The sequence below is a fragment of the Diabrotica virgifera genome, chromosome 6 (genome assembly GCF_917563875.1).
Source record: "Diabrotica virgifera virgifera chromosome 6, PGI_DIABVI_V3a".
In the NCBI taxonomy this organism is placed as follows: domain Eukaryota; kingdom Metazoa; phylum Arthropoda; class Insecta; order Coleoptera; family Chrysomelidae; genus Diabrotica; species Diabrotica virgifera.
Genome location: NC_065448.1, coordinates 3,921,636 through 3,943,414, shown reverse-complemented (window position 1 = coordinate 3,943,414; position 21,779 = coordinate 3,921,636). Strand labels below are relative to the sequence as shown.

Here is a 21,779-nt window from a genome sequence, read left to right as displayed (position 1 = left end):
ATCGTGTTTTTTTCAATTTTTGTTCTATAACTCCAAAGATTTTAATTTTACACCAAAAACACCCTTATAAAAATTCACTGCAATTAAATTCTGCATACAGACGTGTTTCTCCCGATTCATTTCCACGAAAACTTTCCCCGGAAAAAGCGGGTTTTTCCAACAAAATCTTTAATTTTCAACTAAAATTTTAGATAAGTAATTGTAAATCAATAATTAAATAGCTTGGTAATGTAAAAGCCCTTTTCGTATAGATTATAATTCCAGAAGCCGATGGAAATTAAATGAACCGTTTAGCAACAATTGAATTGTTAATTAAAAATTTACGGTCGCTATAATAACGACAATAATTATGGTGCATAAGAATAACTATAATTTTTTCATAAAAATACACTATACCTATCTAATGTACTTTACAGAATTAAAATTGGAATATTTAAGCGGCCTCAGGAATAATTTAAATTTATAAACAATTTTTTGGCATATAAACAAATAGAATATCTCGGGAAATATAAAACTAAATTAAATTATGAAAACGGCACTCGAAAATTAGCGGCAGGACGCTTCTTTTAAAAGAAAAAACGTTTAATTATTACGAGTGGTTCCTGAGATACAACCGGTCAAAGTTGACCGGAATTTACGGCAAAGATATAAACAATAGGATCATAATTTTCAAACCATCACCTTTTTATTTTTGTCCTCTTTCTCCACACCAATTTTTATATCTTTAAATTACTTATAATATATATTATTACAATAAAAACTATCGATAATACGTGTGAAAATTGCCAAAAATAGCAAAATTCCAATCAAAAATTAGGTTGGAGAAAATGTAACCCTCAAAGTTCAAAATCGGTATACGTTAAAAAAATGCATTTTCTCGGCTCTTTATGGAGCAATTTCCTTCATTCTTTTTTTGTTCCCTAATAACTCGAGTAGAGCCATCGAACTAACGTATTATTAAATGTCAAACTTGCTTTTGTTTTGTTATAATAGATTAATTTATTTATAAGAACAGAAAACTACATATTTCAGTTGTCTCCAGCCTCCAGTTGTAGGCTTTTTTTTAGATAAGCTTACTACAAGTGTACCTTTTAAAGTTAAAAACATAAATATTCTCATTTGAAAGCTGTATAATTATTTAAACAATTTTTATTTAAACAAATTAAAATTTTGTGTTATAATAAATAAATTAATTTATTATAATAAAACAAAAGCAAGTTTGACATTTAATAATGCGTTAGTTCGATGGCTCTACTCGAGTTATTAGGGAACAAAAAAAGAATGAAGGAAATTGCTCCATGGGAAGCCGAGAAAATGCATTTTTTTAACGTATACCGATTTTGAACTTTGAGTGTTACATTTTCTCCAACCTAATTTTTGATTGAAATTTTGCTATTTTTGGCAATTTTCACACGTATCATCGATAGTTTTTATTATAATAATGTATGTTATGAGTATTTTAAGGATATGAAAATTGGTGTGGAGAAAGAGGATAAAAATAAAAAGGTGAGGGTTTGAAAATTATCGTCCTATTGTTTATATTTTTGTCGTAAATTCCGGTCAACTTTGACCGGTTGTATCTCAGGAACTACTCATCATAATTAAACGTTTTTTCTTTTAAAAGAAGTGTCCTGCCGCTGCCTTTCGAATACCGTTTTCATGATTTAATTTAGTTTAATATTTCCCGAGATATTTTATTTATTTATAAGCCAAAAAATTGTTTAAAACTTTAAAATATTCCTGAGGCCGCTTAAATAGTCCAATTTCAATTCTGTAAAGTACATTAGATAGGTATAGTGTTTTTTTATGAAAAAATCATAGTTATTCTTACGCATCATAATTATTGTCGTTATTAGAGTGACCGTAAATTTTTAATTAACAATTCAATTGTTGCTAAACGGTTTATTCAATTTCCATCGGCTTCTGGAATTATAATCTATATAGAAAGGGCTTTGACGTTACCAAGTTATTTATTTATTGCTTAACAATTACTTATCTATAATTTTAGTTGAAAATTAAAGATTTTGTTGGAAAAACCCGCTTTTTCCGGGGAAAGTTTTCGTCGAAGTGAATCGGGAAAAACACGTCTCTATGCAGAATTTAATTGCGGTGAATTTTTATTTGGGTGTTTTTGTTGTAAAATTAAAATACTTGGAGTTATAGAGCAAAAATTGAAAAAAACACGATTTTCGGGCGCCATTTTGTTTATAAAAAAAGTAGCACACTATCTGCGGACTTTGCATACCTATATTATTAATATATACCATCATAAGATTCGATTCCAGCAATAAAATTGCTGGTAAATAACTTTTCCCAAAAATGGCCTATTCTCCGATAATCAGCCCAGACTAAAATCCTGTACTCTGAAAGTACTCATTTGTATAATAATTTTATACTCATTGTGAACGGATAGAATGGATAGTGAACTTTAGAGCATTAAATTGTTTCCAATGGACCCTTCTAAACAGTAAAATTGAATGGAAAGAATTTTCTTCAGCAGTCGAATTTGTAATGAAGGAAGTAAAAGATATTGTTATTAATGACCATTTTCTCTTTGGAAGAAATTCGAAGAGTAAATTTATATTTAAATGAAGAAAAATTGAAGAAATGAAACAAAGAGAAAATAGAATTTGAAAAAAGATGGGCAGAAATCTTTCGGCATTTTAGAGTAGAACATATCCCACATGAAAATTTAAAAGTTTTAATAGAAATTTGCTTATGTTGTCCAGACCCTAATTAATGCTGCTGTTGAAAGGGTATTTTCACTAGGGAATGATTATTGGAGGAGTGAGAAGTCGCAACTTTCTGTAAAAACATTATCTGCCGTCTTAACAGTCAAATTTAATATGCAAAATAAAAGTTGTTCGGATGTGGCTACATTATTATAGGAACATCCTCATTTAGCAAAAAAATGCACTCCATAGAAAAATATATTTTTAAAAGAAAATAAAGTTTTTATCCTTTTTTCTTCTTCTTTTTTTTTGTTTCGCCTATGAAATACAGTAGACTCCCTCTATAACGAGAAATAAAATGGCGGCCTAATTACCTCGTTATAAGAGGATCTCGTTATATCAGACAACAGTAATATTGATATGTTTTGATATCTCTTATGTAGTTTATTAGGGGTCGATGGTGAACAATGAGACCTCGCCATCGTAAATTGTAAATTTCCTACAATAATCAATATCGGTCGATACACAGGAAGAAGTTTATTGCAGGCGGCGAAGCATATTACAGCACTAGCCTCGATAATAACAAAGATGTTAGGAATTTCTATATACAGCCAGTTGGGGTGTTTATTTATAGCCATTACTGCCCTAAAAACAGGTAAAAAACATATTCTTCGGTTACATTTTTCCTGGTTATAACCAAATATTCCTCGTTATAGATTGTTATAGTTCAATAGGAATTTCATGGGACACCTAATGTACCTCGTTATAAGCGAAACCTCGTAATATCCGTGTTCGTTATAGACAGAGTCCACTGTACTTACAAAGTGTACTCTTTTTGAACAAAAAATAGTTGGTCACCTTACCATTATTCCAATGATTGCCATTAAATCATTGTAATGTAAACAATTCAATTTACATCCCACGTGTTGGGAAGGTCAACACCTTACCTAAATGCATTATTCTGTTCAATATGTATCCATTCTAAGGAGTTTTATTTAAGTATGCACTTTAAATGCAACTATATAATATTTAAAGGGTTTTTACCCTAATATTTCTGTGTTGGCTCAACTGGCATGCAACCTGTTTTAACACTGATGAAGATTTTTCTATAAAATCTAGAACGTTTTGTGATGTAGCCCTTAAAGGGATTTTTAATAAAAAAAAATTATACCTTTTACAAAGGATTTTTTCCAATTTTATTTAAAAGAAAATCGAATGTACTTACAGGGTCTTGTTTTTGGGTCGGAATATTTTTTTCAATATTTTTTAATCCGGACCTGGATTTCTTATGAATTATAAATAAATTATCTGATTGGACACCTTAAAGAATATTCGCCTGCCTAATATAAAGAAAATAATATAGTGTAGTTAAAAGGTTATGAACCAAATAAGAAGTTGGCAAAATATATAAAAAAAAAACAGTATCTTTGTTATTGGTGAAGCAAAACCCATTAAGTATGGGGTTTTTGAGATCGCCTAAGTTTCCCATTATATTCTTGGGTTATTCCTAATATATCTTTATTTAATTTAAAATACAAAGTTTTATTTTATATTTTATATTAATAAAGAAGACATACTTAAATTGATGATTGCGTAGTATAATTAAAAAATAATTAGAGGTAATAATACATACATAATTATACGGGAAGGCCGTGTAATTTGAATCTCTAAGACAAAATTACGATGTATTGGACGTTTTCGTTAACAAAATATTAATTTTTTGCGTCTTCTACTTCGCTGTTTTAAATAATATCACTCCCCAGAATGGAGAAAATAATTATAATTATATTAAAAAAATAATTTTAAATAAAAACTTTATGTGTAATTTAGACTTTCGCCTTGTAAATTGGTGCTGTTTGTCGTTTACTTTGGATTTACTGGTTTTTATTATAAAATTTGATCAATATGAGAAAAAACGGTATACATATAAAATAATTTTTTTTAATTCTTAATTTACATTAAAAACACTTGTTGTGGCCGTTATAGCAGTAATGATAGTTAAGGGTGTAGGGGCAAAATGTCGCCTGTCAAAATGTTCAATGTAATTTAAATGTATTAATTTTTATTGGAATCCTAAGAAAACTAATAAGTACTTTTAAAAAATTTAAACGCAGAATAAAAGATTGGATTATTACCGAGGGCCGAAAGTCCCTTAGAATAACCAAAAAGTTTCTTTTGAATGAGATATTTGTAATTAAAAGTCACACTAAATTTTCTCTTTTTTTATCCCTGTAACTTATTAAAATAAACATTATAGAAGTTTTCAGAGACTGTTGGCCCTCGGTAAAAACGTAATCTTTCATTTTGTGTTTAAATTTTTCAAAAATACTTATTAGTTTTCTCAGGATTCGAAAAAAATGAATGCATTTAAATTACATTGAACATTTTGACAGGCGACATTTTGCGCCTATGCCCTTAACAGCAGTTATATTACCAGAAGCTTCATGTACATGTCACATGTTTCGCAATAATTCCATCTTCCTCTTAGTTTTCTCCACAAAAAAGGCAACAAGTTTCTTTGTCACATTTGTAGCTTGTCTTTTGGTTAAATTATCCTTTGCTGCTTTTCTTCTTTTTTCGTTTCCCTTTTACTCGTTGATTTTTTCGTTTATGTGTTTTTGTTTTTGGAGTTTCTTAAATTTTTTATTGTACTTTCTAGGATATCGGTGTATTATCCACAATAATATTTTGGTACACTTTAAAATTTGTATTTCAGATTTCAACAAGGCTATGGAGATGTAGTACATTTTGGAGGAATATGGGGACGCAGAGATAAAGTCTTTCTGTACAATCCAGATGATATGGAATATGTAAGTAGATTGTGACAACTTTATAACAGTTAATCTACCTATATATTTTTTATTATTTTTAATTCTAGTTTATTTATTTAGAAATATTAAATTTCTAAAAAACTTTGAAAAATTGAGATCGTTTAACTAGGAGTATCTGGGGAATTTTTTAAAATTATGGTGGTGGGAGTAGACCCTCGGCACGCAGAGCAAAAAGTGAATCGGCGAGTTCAAAATCACAATGCACTCCAAAAATTGCATTTGCTCGGCTTCTTGTCATCCGATTTTGATCTTCTTTTTAATCGGTGTCTCGGACGACAACGATTTTAAATATGATATTTCCAAATACCTATTTTAAATGCAAAACGGGAAATTTGCAATAAACTTAATAATATAAATTATTCATATAGATTTGAAAAAATTCTATTAGGAAACAGTTTCAGAGTTGTATGTCAAAATGTTACATATAGTACGTTCTTTAAAGGTAAAATATTGCAAAACCTCTAAATTTTAAAGAACAATTGGGCATACACATAGCTAATAAGTCAAAGAAAAAAAGTGATATTGTGCCGATGTGTGCTTTTGCCCTAGGGGTGACTTTCACCCCCTTTTGGGGGTGAAAAATATATGTTCCAAATAAGTCAGGAAATGGATAAAATGACTAATTCTAAGCAACTTTTGTTCTATAAAGTTTTTTCATTAAGTTAATACTTTTCGAGTTATTTGCGAGTGAATATGTTAATTTTTTTACAAAATAACCACGTTTTCAGACGGGTTTTCGCAAATAACTCAAAAATAGGTATTTGGTCGAAAAAACAATTCTTATCAAAAATAGAACAAGTAAAAAAGCGAAAAACATGGTGTATATATTAGGTCACTATACCTAGTAGAAGCAGAGTTACAGCTAATGAAAAATAGGTACTTATTCGTCAAATTCCAAATAGAATATTTTAACGTGCCGTAACCAAAAAACGAAGCACTTTTTGGACAAAACTCATTTTAACTTTTTTAAAGTGTTTGAAAAATGCTTATTTTTGTTTTTTAAAAAATTTTTTTAGCATCAAAAGCAAACAAGTTACTCTCAAAATAAAGTTGGTCCCTTTTTTTTGGTAAGAAATCGGGAAAATCACCCCCTAATTAGCATTTCAAATGAAGTTAATTGTTACCACTTCGCAAGTTTTTTACTCTCATATGTATTGATCATATGATCTGTAAGTTTCATCGGTTCAAAGTCCTTACTTTTGAAAGAGCTGTAGTTAAAAGGGCTTGAACGAGTCACTTATCACAAGTGTATGCAAATTTAGAAACACCGAATCTTAACCAATTTTTGTCTTACAGAAAAACAAAAAAATACAAAATATTCAGAAAAGTAAAGCCTACTTTTTTATTGTTTAAGATTTTTGGCATCTCTAACAATTTTTAAGTTATTGTGAAAAAAAAAAATTTCAAAATTAAAATTTTTAAAAATTTTATTTTAAAACTATTTTTTTTTCAAAAATAAGCACTTTGAATCGATCAAACTTACAGATCATATAAACACAACATAAGTAAAGTAACTTGTGAAGCGGTAACGATTAATTTCATTTAAGTTGCTAATTGGGGGGTGATCTTCCTGATTTTTTTTACCAAAACAAAAGGGACCAACTTTATTTTGAGCGTAACTTGGTTATATTTGATGCTAGAAATTTTTTTATAAAAACAGAAATAAAGCTTTTTTTAAACACTTTAAAAAAGTTGTAATGTGTTTTCCCCAAGAATGCTTCATTGTTTGGATATTTAACATTGAATTATTCTATTTAGAATTTTTCGAATGTGAACCTATTTTTCATTAGCTATAACTCTGCTTTTGCTACGTATAGAGACCTAATATATACACCGTTTTTTTCACTTCTTTATAGGTTATAGTTTTGGTAAGAATATTTTTTTCGACAAAATGCCTACGTTTTGAGTTATTTGCGAGAAACCGTCTAAAAACGTGGTTATTTTGTTGAAAAATGAACATATTCACTTGCAAATAACTCGAAAAGTATTGATTTGGTGAAAAAACTCTATAGAACAAAAGTTGCTTAAAATTAGTCAGTTTATCCATTTCGGGGCTTATCTTAGACATATATTTTTTCACCCCCGAGATGGGGTGTAACTCACCCCTAGGGCAAAAGCACACATCGGCATCATATCACTTTTTATCTTTGATATGTTAGCTATGTGTATGCCAAATTTCATGTCAATCCAAGCGGTTCTTTAAAATTTACAGCAAAAACCGTGAAAGAATGTACTAATAAACTTATCCAATTAAGTTTATAATTAATACTCAAAAATTACAATTAGTTCAAGAACAACTAATATTATTTTTACAGCTATTTCGTAACACGGGACCTTTTCCTTCCAGGATGCTTATGGACTGTATGTACTATTATAGAAAAACAGTTAGAAAAGATTTGCACAAAGGAAATAATATTGGTCTTGCGTTTACGTAAGTATGTTTTATGTACTTATTTATATATAATATATTATAACAGCACTACAGGCCTCAAGAGCCCATGGCTTGAAATTGTCCTACTATCTTTCTCCACTTTACTCTGTCCAGGGCAGCTGTCGTCCAATTTACAACGTCTGATCTTTGTAGATCTTCTTTGGCTGCCTCCAGCCACATTTTCCGCGGTTGACCCCTCCTTCTTCTTCCCTCACCTCTTAACAATATACTCTTTGCCCATCGGTCCCCTGACATCCTTTCCACATGTCCCAGCCAGCGAACTCTTCTAGTTTTACCCATATGGCTGATCACTGGCTTCCCAAACAGCATTCGTCCGTCTTCTCCATTCGTTCTCTCCCACTTTCACACCACCGAAAATCTTCCTCAGCACGCTCCGTTCCCATCTTTCCAATGCATTTACTTCTCTTTTATTCAGAACCCAACACCCACTACTATACAGTACTGTAGGTTGTAACACCGTACTTCTTCTTCTTCTACGGCACTACAGCCCAAATTGAGCCTTGGCCTCCTTTATTTTTTGCCTCCACCCTTGCTTGTCTGTGGCTGCTCTTCTCCATACACGGACTCCTAAAAGGGCTTGTGCGTCGCTGTTTACTGTGTCTTCCCAGCGTTTTCTTGGCTTTCCAATCGGTCTCTTTCCCTGCATTCTAGCATTCAGTGCTCTTTTTGGTAGCCTATCCTCTCCCATTCTTATGACATGTCCGGCCCATTGCAATCATTGTATTCTAATGAAGTCTGACAGGGGTGCTTCCTTATAAAGTTGATAAAGTTCGTTGTTGTATCGACTTCTGAAGATTCCGTTTTCCCTCACAGGTCCTAGTAATCTCCTCAGTACTTTCCTTTCGAATGTGTGGAGTTTGTTTTTGGATGTTGCTTTCAGGACCCAGGCTTCACTGCCATAGCATGTTATTGGTCGAATTAAAGTTTTATAGATTCTCATCTTTGTATTTCGGTGGACACTTTTAGACCGAAATATATGGGAGAGGGCAAAATAAACTCTGTTTACCTGCGTTATTATCTTCCGTATTTCTCCGTCTTCTGATCCGTCGGCATAATATTTCTACTCCCAGGTATGTAAACTTTCCAACCGTTTCAATGTCATCTTCATGTATAATGTTTTGTGGGACTATATTTCTTCTCGTCTGAGTCATTATTTTTGTTTTTCTGTGTTAATTTCCAGACCTAGCATTTTTGTTTGTGTTTTTAACTCAGCGTATGTTTCCTGTGCTCCTGTTGATGTTCTACTCATAATATTAATATCATCAGCATAAGCGGCCAGTTGAACCGTTCGGTTGGTCAGTAGGTTTCCTCGTCCAGTTAGCATTTGCCTAACCGCGTACTGCAGTGCCACATACACCGTACTAGATAACTGCAATTTTGCTGCTCTTGAGATAAGACTACTTTTTAAAATTTTGCTCAATGCTCCAATTTCTCACCTTCCCTTCGCAATTCTTTTTTCAATTTCTGGAACTTCATCTCCTTAAATGAAATTTAATAAAAAAATTTCTTCTTGGTAAAAGGTATATTAGTTTAAAAAGCCCTAAAGGGCTACAAACATATGAACAAAACGTTTTCGCTCTGTAACAAGAGCATCATCAGTGTTACAAGAACATGGTGAGCCAACCAAAAAAATACAAAGGTCAAAGCCTTTCAAAAAACAGACAAAAGTCTTATATAAATGACTACATCGAAAAATCCAAAGGATGGATAGAAATTCCTAAGGATACGGCCCTAAAGCAACATATGACTCCCACACGTTGTAAGCTTTAGGGCCGTATCCTTAGGAATTTCTATCCATTCTTTGGATTTTTCGATGTAGTCATTTATATAAGACTTTTGTCTGTTTTTTGAAAGGCTTTGACCTTTGTATTTTTTTGGTTTACTCACCATGTTCTTGTAACACTGATGATGCTCTTTTTAGAGAGCGAAAACGTTCTGTTGTGATATTTGTGGCCCTTTTAAGGGTTTTTTTAAATAATATACCTTTTACTAAGAAAACATTTTCATTAAATTTACTTGTAATTAATGGTATACAGCCAACTACAGGAAGTTCTTCCTTGTGGATTTTCATCTCCTTACTCTGTTACAGTCACGCCTAGGTATTCAAATTCTTTCACTTTCTCGAAACAATAAAATATTCTTTTCCATCGTTATCAGATTCTAATTTTCAAAACCCTGTTCTTCATTTATATATTTATTTAATACATAATATTTATTAAAAGAACACAGAGTTGACTCGTGATATATTGGAGTTGTAGACGTAAAAAAGTAAAAACTAATCTAAACATATGTTACATGTAAATCTGATTCCAGTAACGATAGCCCAGTAGAATTAGACATATTGCTTGTTGTATTTATACGGTCTCATACTAAAAAATAGTTGTATTTTTTATGTGTGTGACGTATTTGACGTTTATTAAACGTCATTTAATGTTTATATATCGACAAATCCCGGACAGACTGCATGACGTGTCGCATTAGCAGTTTATAAGATTAGAAGTGAAGTTAATGTTAACTTTTATAAAATTAAAGTTTATCTTGTTGTAGAAATGGTGAAGAATGGTATAAGTTAAGAACTATTGTAAATCCAATACTAATGCAACCCAAAACAGTGCAGCAGTACACCACAAGAATGGATTCTGCTGCCAAGGATCTCATGAAACTGATCAGATATCGTATGAAAAGCGAGGGAACTAATCAAACGCCCGCTGATTTTGAGAACGATTTGTACAAATGGGCATTGGATTCAATTTCAATTATCGCCTTAAATAGGAAATTAGGTATAGTATTTTTTATTTAGCTTAAATGCCTCTACAACTAATGGCCATTGGCATGGTACACTTGATTTTGCAATCAGATAGTGTAATGTGTTGTATATGTGTTGAGTAAATGTCTTGTTAATTAGTAAAGCCGACTTCGTTGGCTTTACAAAGAGACGCTAATTGTATCCGCACGTCAGCGGTGCCTCCCCTCCGGTGAGTACCTACCGATGGTACCCCGTCAAAATAGCCCCGTCAAAAAAGCTCCGACAAAATAGCCCCGACATAATATCCCGCACACAAAATAGCTCCGACAAAATAGCCTGTAGACAAAATAGCCGCGGAATAATAGCCCGCCGACAAAATAGCTCCGACAAAATAGCCCCGACAAAATAGCTCCCTTCAGAATTCATCACGAAATAAACCCTTAAAAATACATTTTCTCGGAAATGGTAATTATCCTCTATTCAGATGTTTATCTTAACCACATTAAATAAAAATGGTATTTTGAGAGAACTCTAGTCCAGTCTTCTCTGCCTCTTGGAAGTTTGAACATTTAATTTAAGCGAAAATCAATGTTTATTTGTGATATAATTTTTTTTCTGTTTTCGGGCAACAGTAAAATGCATTTTAAACTAAATCAATTATTACATACATTCTTCTTTTTTGTCAAATAATTTAAATTAAAAAAAGTTTTTGGACACCTTGTATAAATAATTATGTAATTGTTTATATTACTAAAGAGAATTAAATAACTTTTCAAATGAGCTAGCACACGATCCCTATTCTCATTTAAAAAAATCATCTATTACGTCATCACGCAAAGATGGATGACGTCACTAGTATGACATATATAACAGAATATCGTAATTTAAAAATAAAAATCGATCTATTTCAGTATTTTTCCTCAACGTCGCGGGTTTACGAAATAACGAATTTATTCCTTCCATTTGCACCATACTGTAGCTGAATTGCCAATATGAATGAGTCAGATTAAATTAAATTATTAGAAGAATTTTTTTACTGAGCAACAACATTTTTGTTTAATTTATTAATATTTTGTATTTTGACAACGACGTCCGAAGTGGAAGTTGAAACGTTAATAAAATATTTTTTAAGTAAATTGTGGCTTATTCCCAATTAGAATAGTAATTTAAAATAAATGGTACTCCGTTTAAAGGTAAAACTTTTTATTGGAGGTGTTTTCTAAGAGGCTGTTTTAGCCGGGGCTATTTTAGCCGGGGCTGTTTTGACCGGTGCTATTTTGTGTTCGATCTATTTTGTCGGGGCTATTTTGGTTGCGGGCTATTTTGTCGAGGCTATTTTGTGTCCGGGCTATTTTGACGGGGCTTTTTTGACGGGGCGGCTTTGACCGGGCTATTTTGACGGGTCACGCCTACCGATCCCACAAGAATAGAAGCTATTTTCATTTGTTAAAGAATATAATTAAATACAACTGGTATGCCAAAAAACAATTTTCAAAACCACATTGGGCATTATTTTATTCATGTCATACCGGTTTAATATTGTGTATTTATTACTTAGTTACGAACCACATAATGGTATACCTACTTTATGCCCGCACGAACATAATGTTATTATAATACGGTCCCATTTACGCATTCAGTATTATTTTCTGCCATCCATTGTTGAAATTTAGCGTATTCCTTGTCGTACATTGTCGTGTTTCTTTGGATTTTTTCGGTAACAGATTCTCAGTCGATTTTTTGGCTTTTTTAACTATTTCTTCAGAAATATCGAATTTCTCTTGCATTCTGACTTTTTTTGATAATGTCACATAGAAAAACTTTGTTTACGTTAATAACAAATTGCTAACCAATGTCACTTCCCTAGCAACGGTACTAAATACCTGCTGCGATACAATATTACTACTAATTAATATAAAATAAAATTAAAACTTTAATTGATGCAATGAACCGGTATGACAAAGTTTTGTATGTACCACGTGCGTTATTAGCTGTTTATACCCTCGAGCGACATATAAACTCTCGGACCAGAGGCCCTCGAGTTTATAAGCTTGTCGCCCTTAGGGTATAAACGTCTATTTAATGCCCTTGATACATAAATAACTATTATAAAATCCTTATTTTTAGGTGCTCTTGATACAAATACAGACAAAAATTCAGATCTCTACAAATTTGTCGTTTGTATAATGAGGATGTTCGAACTAATCTTTTACTTAGAATATATGCCGCCATATTGGAAGTATTTCCCATCTAAAGAACTAAACGAATTTTGTGAAAAACTTGACTTTATTAATAGGTGAGTCAAACATTATTTTTTCCTCCTAAATGCTAGATTTTAATTAATAGTCCAGCAAAAATAAGAAATAAGTAAGCACAACAACTGGAAGCTATTAGACAGTGTCCAATAGCTTCCAGGTGTTTTTTTAATAATTTTTAAGAAAATATTTTTTTCAATTTTTTTTAATAATTATTATTAAGAGGATCGGTACGTATTTTCGGCTGCAAAGCTATTCAAATGGGGATTCATTTTTTTCGAATCCTGAGAAAACTAATAAGTATTTTTGAAAAATTTAAACGCAGAATGAAAGATTACGTTATTGGCGAGGGCCGAAAGTCCCTGAGAACTTCTGTAATGTTTATTTTAATAAGTTACAGGGGTGAAAAACTAAGAGAAAATTTAGTATGATTTTTAATACCAAATATCTCATTCAAAATAAACTTTTTATTTATTCTAAGGGACTTTCGGCCCTCGATAATAATTTAGTCTTTCATTCTGTGTTTAAATTTTTCAAAAATATTTATTGGTTTTTTCAGGATTTGAAAAAAATGAGCACAATGCCGTGGTAATATTTTCCAAATCTATCTTTGTCTTACAACGCATCCAGCTGAATATAATATTGTCAGCATATAGTGTCAGTCAGACACTGACAATCAGTGACAATTTTAAATATTTGACATTGCATCGGGAATATTTTGAGTTATTAATTAAATATTATTGATATATAATTGATTTAAGACGTGAATTTAATAAAAAGTTATTTATTGTGTATTATTTGTGGAAGATCCAAGCAGAGAATACATCAGGATAATAATATATTCTGTGATCGAAGTATTTTGTTATTAAAGATGTTCAAAATTGTAAGCGTTCCATAAGAACAATATATTATTAAAAAATCACTTTAACACTTTTCCTCTTTTCTCGATTGAGTATTAGTTTTTGTTGTACAAATAAATTATTACAATCACTGAATACATAGTTAGTGAAAAAATTATCACATTTATTAACTGAATTAATAATTTGCAATTTTAAAAATAACAGTTATCCAAGAACATTCAAAAGCCATCTCTTTAAATTAATGATGACATTTTCAAGTAGAATGACATTGTAGTAATGTTTACATATCCATACCAGTGTGAATTTTACTACACGTAATTTGCCGTGTAAAGACAGAAAAAGTAGGGATACACGTAAAATATTTGCGAATTATGTACCCATAGCCTTAATGATAGTAGCGATAAATTTTCATTGAAAATATGAATTATTTTTTTATACCCTTTGTATCTATTAATTGTCTTTTCTGAAGAGTTTGTTGTGACCTTTTTTTTAGTGTAATTATCAAAATGATTGATGAAGCTTTAGCAACATTTAAAAATCAGAATGTACCAGATGATGAGCTTGGTGTACTACAGCGTTTGACCAAAGTGAACAAGGAAACGGCGTTTATAATGACTATGGATATGTTAACTGCGGGGGTTGATACGGTAAGTAAAATAGTATGTTATAGTGATTTTGCAACAAATAATTAGTTTACTCAAACCTTGAATCCCACATGGTGTGCGGTTGCTACTGAGCAGCAAAAGAAACGTCCGTCTCGCAAAAGATCAGGATCGGAAGTAATGAGTTGAAATTGTCGGTAGATCATCTCAGGGTGATTGTGCACCGGATATCCAGGTGGGGGCGAACATCAACTTCAAAACTGTAGATGAAAGTGCCAATTATACCTTTCTTAAGCAATTGTGATGCGCCCTTCTAATGTGATTCGTACTTGTGCATGAGGACACCTCATGCACAAACAGAGGAATTAAACCGGCAAGTACAAAAGCTGAGAGACCAAGGGATAATAGAACCGTCTACATCAGAATACAACAGCCCAGTAGTACTGGTACCGAAAAAGGCGATAGATGGAAATAAAGCATGGAGATTATGCATAGATTTTAGACAACTGAACAAGAAAATAGTCACAGACAAATTTCCTTTACCAAGAATAGACTCGATATTAGATCAACTAGGAAGAGCAAAATGGTTTTCAGTTATAGACTTAATGTCAGGTTTTCACCAGATACCATTAGAAAAATCATCGAGAAAATACACATCGTTTAGCACAGAAAATGGAGAATTTCAATTTACCAGATTACCTTTTGGATTAAATGTAAGCCCAAATAGGTTTTCAAGGATGATGTCAATAGCATTTTCGGGATTAACACCGGACAAAGCATTTCTTTACATGGACGATATAGTAGCAGTGGCGGTCTCAAGGGGGGGCGACGTGGGTGATCGCCCCCCCCCCCAGAAACCTTAGTTTTCTGAAAAATTGAGAAGTTAATATACATATTAATCCGAAGTGTGAGATCGAACTAATGCATTGCTATTATTGGACAAAATAATCTAACAGTGTGAAAACGTCCGTAGACAGATTATTTTAATAGCCTACGGTTAGTTTTGATATAACGTAACAACATCAAATACGGTACAGTGACGTTTCTATAATGTTGTCATTGAAGTCACAGTGGCAGTGGCAACACTGTATAAATCACAGAGAATAGAACAAATCTTCTTCAGTCAGACGTTGCTTGCTAGCCTTGCTAGTTGCTACATATTGGCCGTGTATCAATGCCTGGCAAAGTCAAAGGGCTATAAGTGTCAGTTTGCTCAAGCGTTTCCTTTTCCATGTGCAACTGCAAAAGACGACATAGACATGGTAAGTTTGTTTTAATTATGTCATTAACTCATTCGTATTTATATCTTTAGCTGCCTTGTTCATTAGTTCTAAATTGGTTTTTGATACAATCACAAGAATACAAAATATATTTTGAATATTTTATTTGTAAGTTAGCCGAACAATATTTACAACAAGCTTTAGAGGCTAGCTTTTTTATTTTTTATTATAGTGTAAAACTGTTTCCACTCATACTAATTGTAATAATAATAAGTGATTTTCCTTTTTCTCCGTTCGTCACAACCACTAAGTGACAGTCAGTCCATATTCGGTCCATCAACTGTTCAAATGAATAAAATGACTTTAAAACTCTCAAAATCTTGCCATATTTTTAAAAATTTTCCGGACCCCCTTTCCGGCTGGGGGGCTGCAGGCCCCCCTGCAACAGACCATCGCCCCTCCCAAAATCTGACTCTGAGACCGCCACTGTATAGTAGTAATAGGAATATCCGAAAAACATCACCTAGACAACCTGAAAAAGACATTCGAGACATGTCGAAAATTCAATTTGAAACTTAACCCAGGAAAATGTCAATTTTTTAGAAGAGAAGTAACATATTTAGGACATGATCTTTCTCAGGAAGGAGTATCACCAGACAAAGCGAAATATGCAACGATTGAACAATACCCGACACCTAAGACAGCGGAAGAAACAAAAAGATTCGTAACATTTTGTAACTATTATAGACGTTTTATTCAAAATTTTGCTGAAATATGCAGACCACTCAACAGATTATCAAGAAAAGGAGTAGAATTTTTTTGGTCAGACGAATGTGAAAAGGCATTCAATAAGCTTAAATCATCTCTGATGAAGCCACCGATCCTAAAATATCCAGATTTCAATAAACAATTCATCCTAACAACAGACGCATCCAACGAGAGTTGTTCAGCAATTTTAAGTCAAGATTATAACGGAATAGACCTGCCAATAGCATACGCATCAAGAAGTTTCAATAAAGGAGAATGTAATAAACCTATAATCGTTAAGGAATTATTAGCGATTCATTGGGGAATTAATCATTTCAAATGTTATTTATATGGAGCACCAACATTTTTAGTCAAAACGGATCATAAACCACTAACACATTTATTTGCAATGAAAGAACCAACTTCGAAACTTACAAGAATCAGATTAGATTTAGAGGAATACGATTTCGAAATAGAATACATAACAGGGAAAAATAACTATGCAGATAGTCTTTCAAGAATAACATTACATCAACTAAAGAACCTATACATAGACAATACCCATATATTAGCTATAACACGAGCTCAAGCAAGAGAAAAAAAGAAGGAAGCAAGGCAAACGAAGGCAGAAAGTGAACTCGCACTACAGCCAGAAGCCCACAAACAAACAGTAAGAAAGGTACTAAACAATTTAGAGGCGCATAGACTACCAATTTTGTCTTTTGGAGCAGAACTAATCTCACCAAGGTTGAGCATTAGGGTCAAAAACAAAATAAAGTGCAGCAAGAGCATAGCCACAGGATTCAATCATTTGTACATAAACAATACAGTACGTAAAGTAAACATATACGTAAACGATATTATTTTTAAAGTGTGCACAATTGAGGAATTTATTAAACAAGGAAACAAAATATTAAAGAATGTTGAAATATACATATGTGAAGTACCAGAAACAATAGATGAAGACAGAGAAAATTGGGATGTGTGTTGCAGGATGTTCACATACTGCTACAATACAACCCCTAACGCGTATCATGGTTACACACCGTTTGAACTATTATATGGCAGGAAGGTTAACCTACCAGAAGACCTTACACAGGAGGTTCAACCATGTTACAATATAGATGCTTACTACAATGAGTTACGTTACAAACTACAAAGCGCACACGAGAGAGCTAGAACCTTCTTACTAAAGCACAAAAAAGAGCGACAAGAAAAGAATAAGCTCAAAGCAACACCACAACACTTTAAAATAGGAGACCTAGTCCTGGTAAAAAGGGAAGAGAATGGTAAGTTTGATAGTCTTTATGTAGGCCCTTTCACAATAACAGAGGTAAATAATGTTAATTGTAAGATCAGACCGGAAAACAATAAAATCAAGGAAATACATAAGAATAGATTATATGCTTACAATCCGAGAACACCGTGAGTGACAAGTGAAACGGGAACAGTGTAGATAACGAACATTTTCACTTTTATTTTTTTGTATTTAATTAGTATTTATAGGAAAAATGTATATATTGTACTTCGTAAAACGCAGCAAGTAATTAGTGGTACTATTAGAAAAATTTTCTTCCTTTTCCGTAGTCAGAAAATTTTCGGGGGAAGGGGAAGATGAATTGGGATACACAGCATCTCAGTAAACATCATATTAAAAATAAACCTTTTAATAATTAAATGCCCGTGGTAATGTTTGTTTTTAATAAATACGATTAACCTAGTTTTTGCATCGATGCATGCTAGTATTTGATACAAGGTCGAGTTGCAATAATATTCAGTGGGTGTTTATTAACAGTCAGCACTTTTGAATCACGTTCACCTTGGCTTACCAAAACAGTAAATAAACAATAATCGACTTTAATTATATTTTTACGAGAACAGATAAATCAATCAGCAGTTGAGATTCCAGGGGGTAACATCGATTTCAAGTAAATACTATACCACCAGTTACTTTCTGTGATATATTTAACGTGTAAATAAATGTATTAACAATGAACGATATTTACTACATCAACCCTCATAGTCGGGGTAACCACCCCTAAGTATCCAGGGTGGATCAGAAGACAGGAGCCACCATACCCGCAATTAGATGGGATTGTAAGTACGAGATAGAAATATAGTAACTGTTTCAATTATAATGCAAATTATTACCTAGTTGACAACAACCTGGTTTTTTATGATTCTGTGATCCCAGTGCTTTTCATCGTCACAAGCTCGAAATACCTGTTGCTATTAAATTTATCATTCGTGGTTATGCTAATATTCGGCTTTTGTACTTTTGTATCACTTCTTGTAATTCTTTTAATTTTGAGCTTATATTCGTAGCTACGATGTTGACTGTCATTTATCTCCTTTTAAAATATTTTCCTAATGGTCTCCTGCCTGTTGACTTTAAATCCCTTACTATGCGACCTATTTCTTCTTTCCCCATTCTGATTCCATTCTACTTGGTCTTCCTTCTTATATGTTACACATATTTATCTCTTATTCTATGGTTCACAGTTGCTGGGCTACTCAGAACACCCAAAAGCAATGCCAGAAGAGTTTTATTTTATTCGATTCTTCTTTTTCTGGTTCCTATCCGTTTCGGATGTTGAAAATCATATTGGCAATCATAAGCTTGCTAGCTGCTGCTCGAAATAGTTCCGTTGAAGTTTTCTTAAACCATGTTCTCAAATTCCGCAGCCATGATATTCTCCTTCTACCGGGTCCGCGCTTGCCTTTGACTTTACCTTGCAATATGGACTTCAGCAGAGAGTAACGGTGCTGATTTCTCATAACGTGTCCTAGACCCTGCAGTTTTATACGTTTGATGGTAGACACAATCTCCTATTCCTTCTTCATTCTTTCTAGAACTTCCTTGTTCGTGAACCTTGCTGTCCAGGTCCAGGATGCGTATTTACGTTTCCGTGTTCATTTCAAGACCGGGTAGTTTTGAAATCGGCACGTAAACGGCGGAGCATATCTGCTTTCAAACACGTGTGCATTTCAAGACGTTTAATTTTGAAATGCGCACTGGTTTGTAAAAGGACTTCGCGCCTAAAATTATCACAAATAGGTACGTGTTAAGTTGTAACATTATTTTATTTTATTTGAACTGTTTATCACAAATAGCTCCTATCTGCAGAATAACAAATTATCATTCATTGGATCTGTGGAAATAAAACAATTTTGTTACCAAAGTTACCTTCTTTTTTTCTTTATAATTTTTCAAAAAACTGAAAGTAGTGCCAAAATATTTTGTGAAAATAAACTATTACGATACGTATACATTTTGTAGTAATGCACAACAATATTAGGTACTAGAAGTGTTATGTATATGAAAAACATATTTTAGTTACAGCTAAACTATTATTGTTCAGCAAACATATTTTTAGCTATTTTTAAGGAAGCAATATCAGAGAAATAGCAATAAACGGAAAATTCTTGAAAAACATAAGATTCGCAGACTACACCGCTATTTTTGCAGACAGTTTAGAAGCACTGCAACGAGTAGTACCTAAATAGATTACATCAAGTCAGTATAAAATATGGACTACGAATCAACGTTAAGAAAACCAAGTTCATGATTAATTCTAAGCAACAGACAATAGGAAGGCTAGATATCGAGGGAAAACAAGTAGAAAGAGTGAATAACTACAAATATCTGGGAACCTGGGTAATAGAAAACAACGACCAAGGTAGAAAAATCAGGACACGAATCGAAATTGCAAGAAAAGCATTTATAAAAATGAAAAAAATGTTTGTTAATCGAGACCTTTCTCTGGAGCTGAGAATATGAGCCTTAACATGCTACCTGTTCTCAACTTTTTTGTATGGAATGGAAATATGGACACTGAAAGTAGACAACATAAAGAAGTTGGAAGCATTTGAGATGTGATGCTATAGAAGGAGAAAATACCATGGATCCAACGAGTTACGAACACACCTTAAATAATTTAGTTAAACTTAAATACACAACACGACCCTCAAAGCTAAGTTGATAAACAGCACGTCAACGAATAATAGACCTATTAGTTCTATGCACTTTTTTGTAGAATTCCAACGCCACATGTTTCGTTACAAACCCGTGCACATTTCGGGGGTTGGCGCTTTCAAATCAACACCTTTTTGGAACTAGATAGGTATGTATCACCGTTTCGGTACCCGTTTCAAAACCGCAATGTCTTGAAATGGACACGCAAACGGAAATACGCGGACGGCGTCCAGGATATTCTCAGCATTCTTCTATAGAGCCACATCTCAAACGCTTTAAGTTTTTTAATAGTGGCCTCTGTAAGCGTCCATGCCTCCGCTCCGTACAATAATATAGAGGAAACATAACATCTCAAATGCCTCATTTTTTGTATCTAGGGATATGTTATGGCTTTTGAAGATGACGCTCATTTTGTTAAAGACCGTTTTTGCCTTTCCTATGCGGCACTTTATTTCCTGTGCATTGCTGCTCCACTGCTCATTTATAATAGTTCCCAGGTAGCAATACTGTTTTACGCGCTCTATCTGCTTTCCATTAATGTATATTTGAGCCCCGTTTATATTCTCCTTGCTGATAATCATTGTTTGGTTTTTTGGGTATTAATCTTTAGTCCGTACTGTTGACTGTACTCGTCTATATTATCTGCTATCAACATGGTGTCGTTGGCATATCTAATATTGTTTACTCTTTCTCAATTTAGAAGGATGCCTTCGTCTACTCCATATATAGCCTCGTCAAAATTTCTCTCTACGTACATATAATATCAAATATCAACGTATCTAAGTATATAATATCAAATATCAACGTATCTAAGTATATAATATCAAATATCAACGAAGATAGGATACATCCCTGCCTAACTCTAAGTATTATTCGATTACTAAAACCTTATTTTTTCAGACGGGAAAGACACTTGGCGCGGTACTGTACTTTTTGGCTAAGAATCCAGAGAAGCAAAGCACACTCCGTGAAGAAGTATTAAAATACCTCCCAGAAAAAGACTCAGTATTAACAGCTGATAAGTTATCTGAAATGCAATACTTAAAAGCTGTATTGAAAGAGAGTAGTAGGATTGCCCCAGTTGCTATCAGCGGCCTCAGAACTACCTCAAAAAACATGATAGTAGGAGGTTATCAAGTACCAAAAGGAGTAAGTACTAGTTTTTTTAATTGGTTAGTAAAGTTTTTTTAGTAAAGTAGTTCTTAAGTTAAATTTGACATGAATTTTTTTCTAAGTATTAATGTTGCTGCTACCTTCTCCATAAAATATAGTAAAGAAATGTGTTCATAATTGTGGAAATAATCACTTCTAAAATAATTATGTGATATATTTGATTTAAAATGAATTCAGGAATCTTTTTGTAATTTGGCAACAATGTCAACGCAGATCTCTGACGTAGATAGTGACGTGCATTGAGA

At 32.8% G+C, this 21,779-nt stretch overlaps 1 protein-coding gene across 1 annotated transcript in view; it reads left to right on the top strand.

Annotated features, from left to right (window-relative positions):
* Positions 1-21,779, top strand: part of LOC126887375 (cytochrome P450 CYP12A2-like) — a 115,960-nt gene that overhangs the window by 33,608 nt on the left and 60,573 nt on the right. Inside the window, exons 10-15 of the mRNA XM_050654827.1 lie at positions 5,389-5,482; positions 7,819-7,934; positions 10,503-10,735; positions 12,829-12,997; positions 14,310-14,463; positions 21,262-21,510. Coding sequence (XP_050510784.1) covers positions 5,389-5,482; positions 7,819-7,934; positions 10,503-10,735; positions 12,829-12,997; positions 14,310-14,463; positions 21,262-21,510 — 1,015 coding nt within the window. The remainder of the gene's footprint in view (positions 1-5,388; positions 5,483-7,818; positions 7,935-10,502; positions 10,736-12,828; positions 12,998-14,309; positions 14,464-21,261; positions 21,511-21,779) is intronic.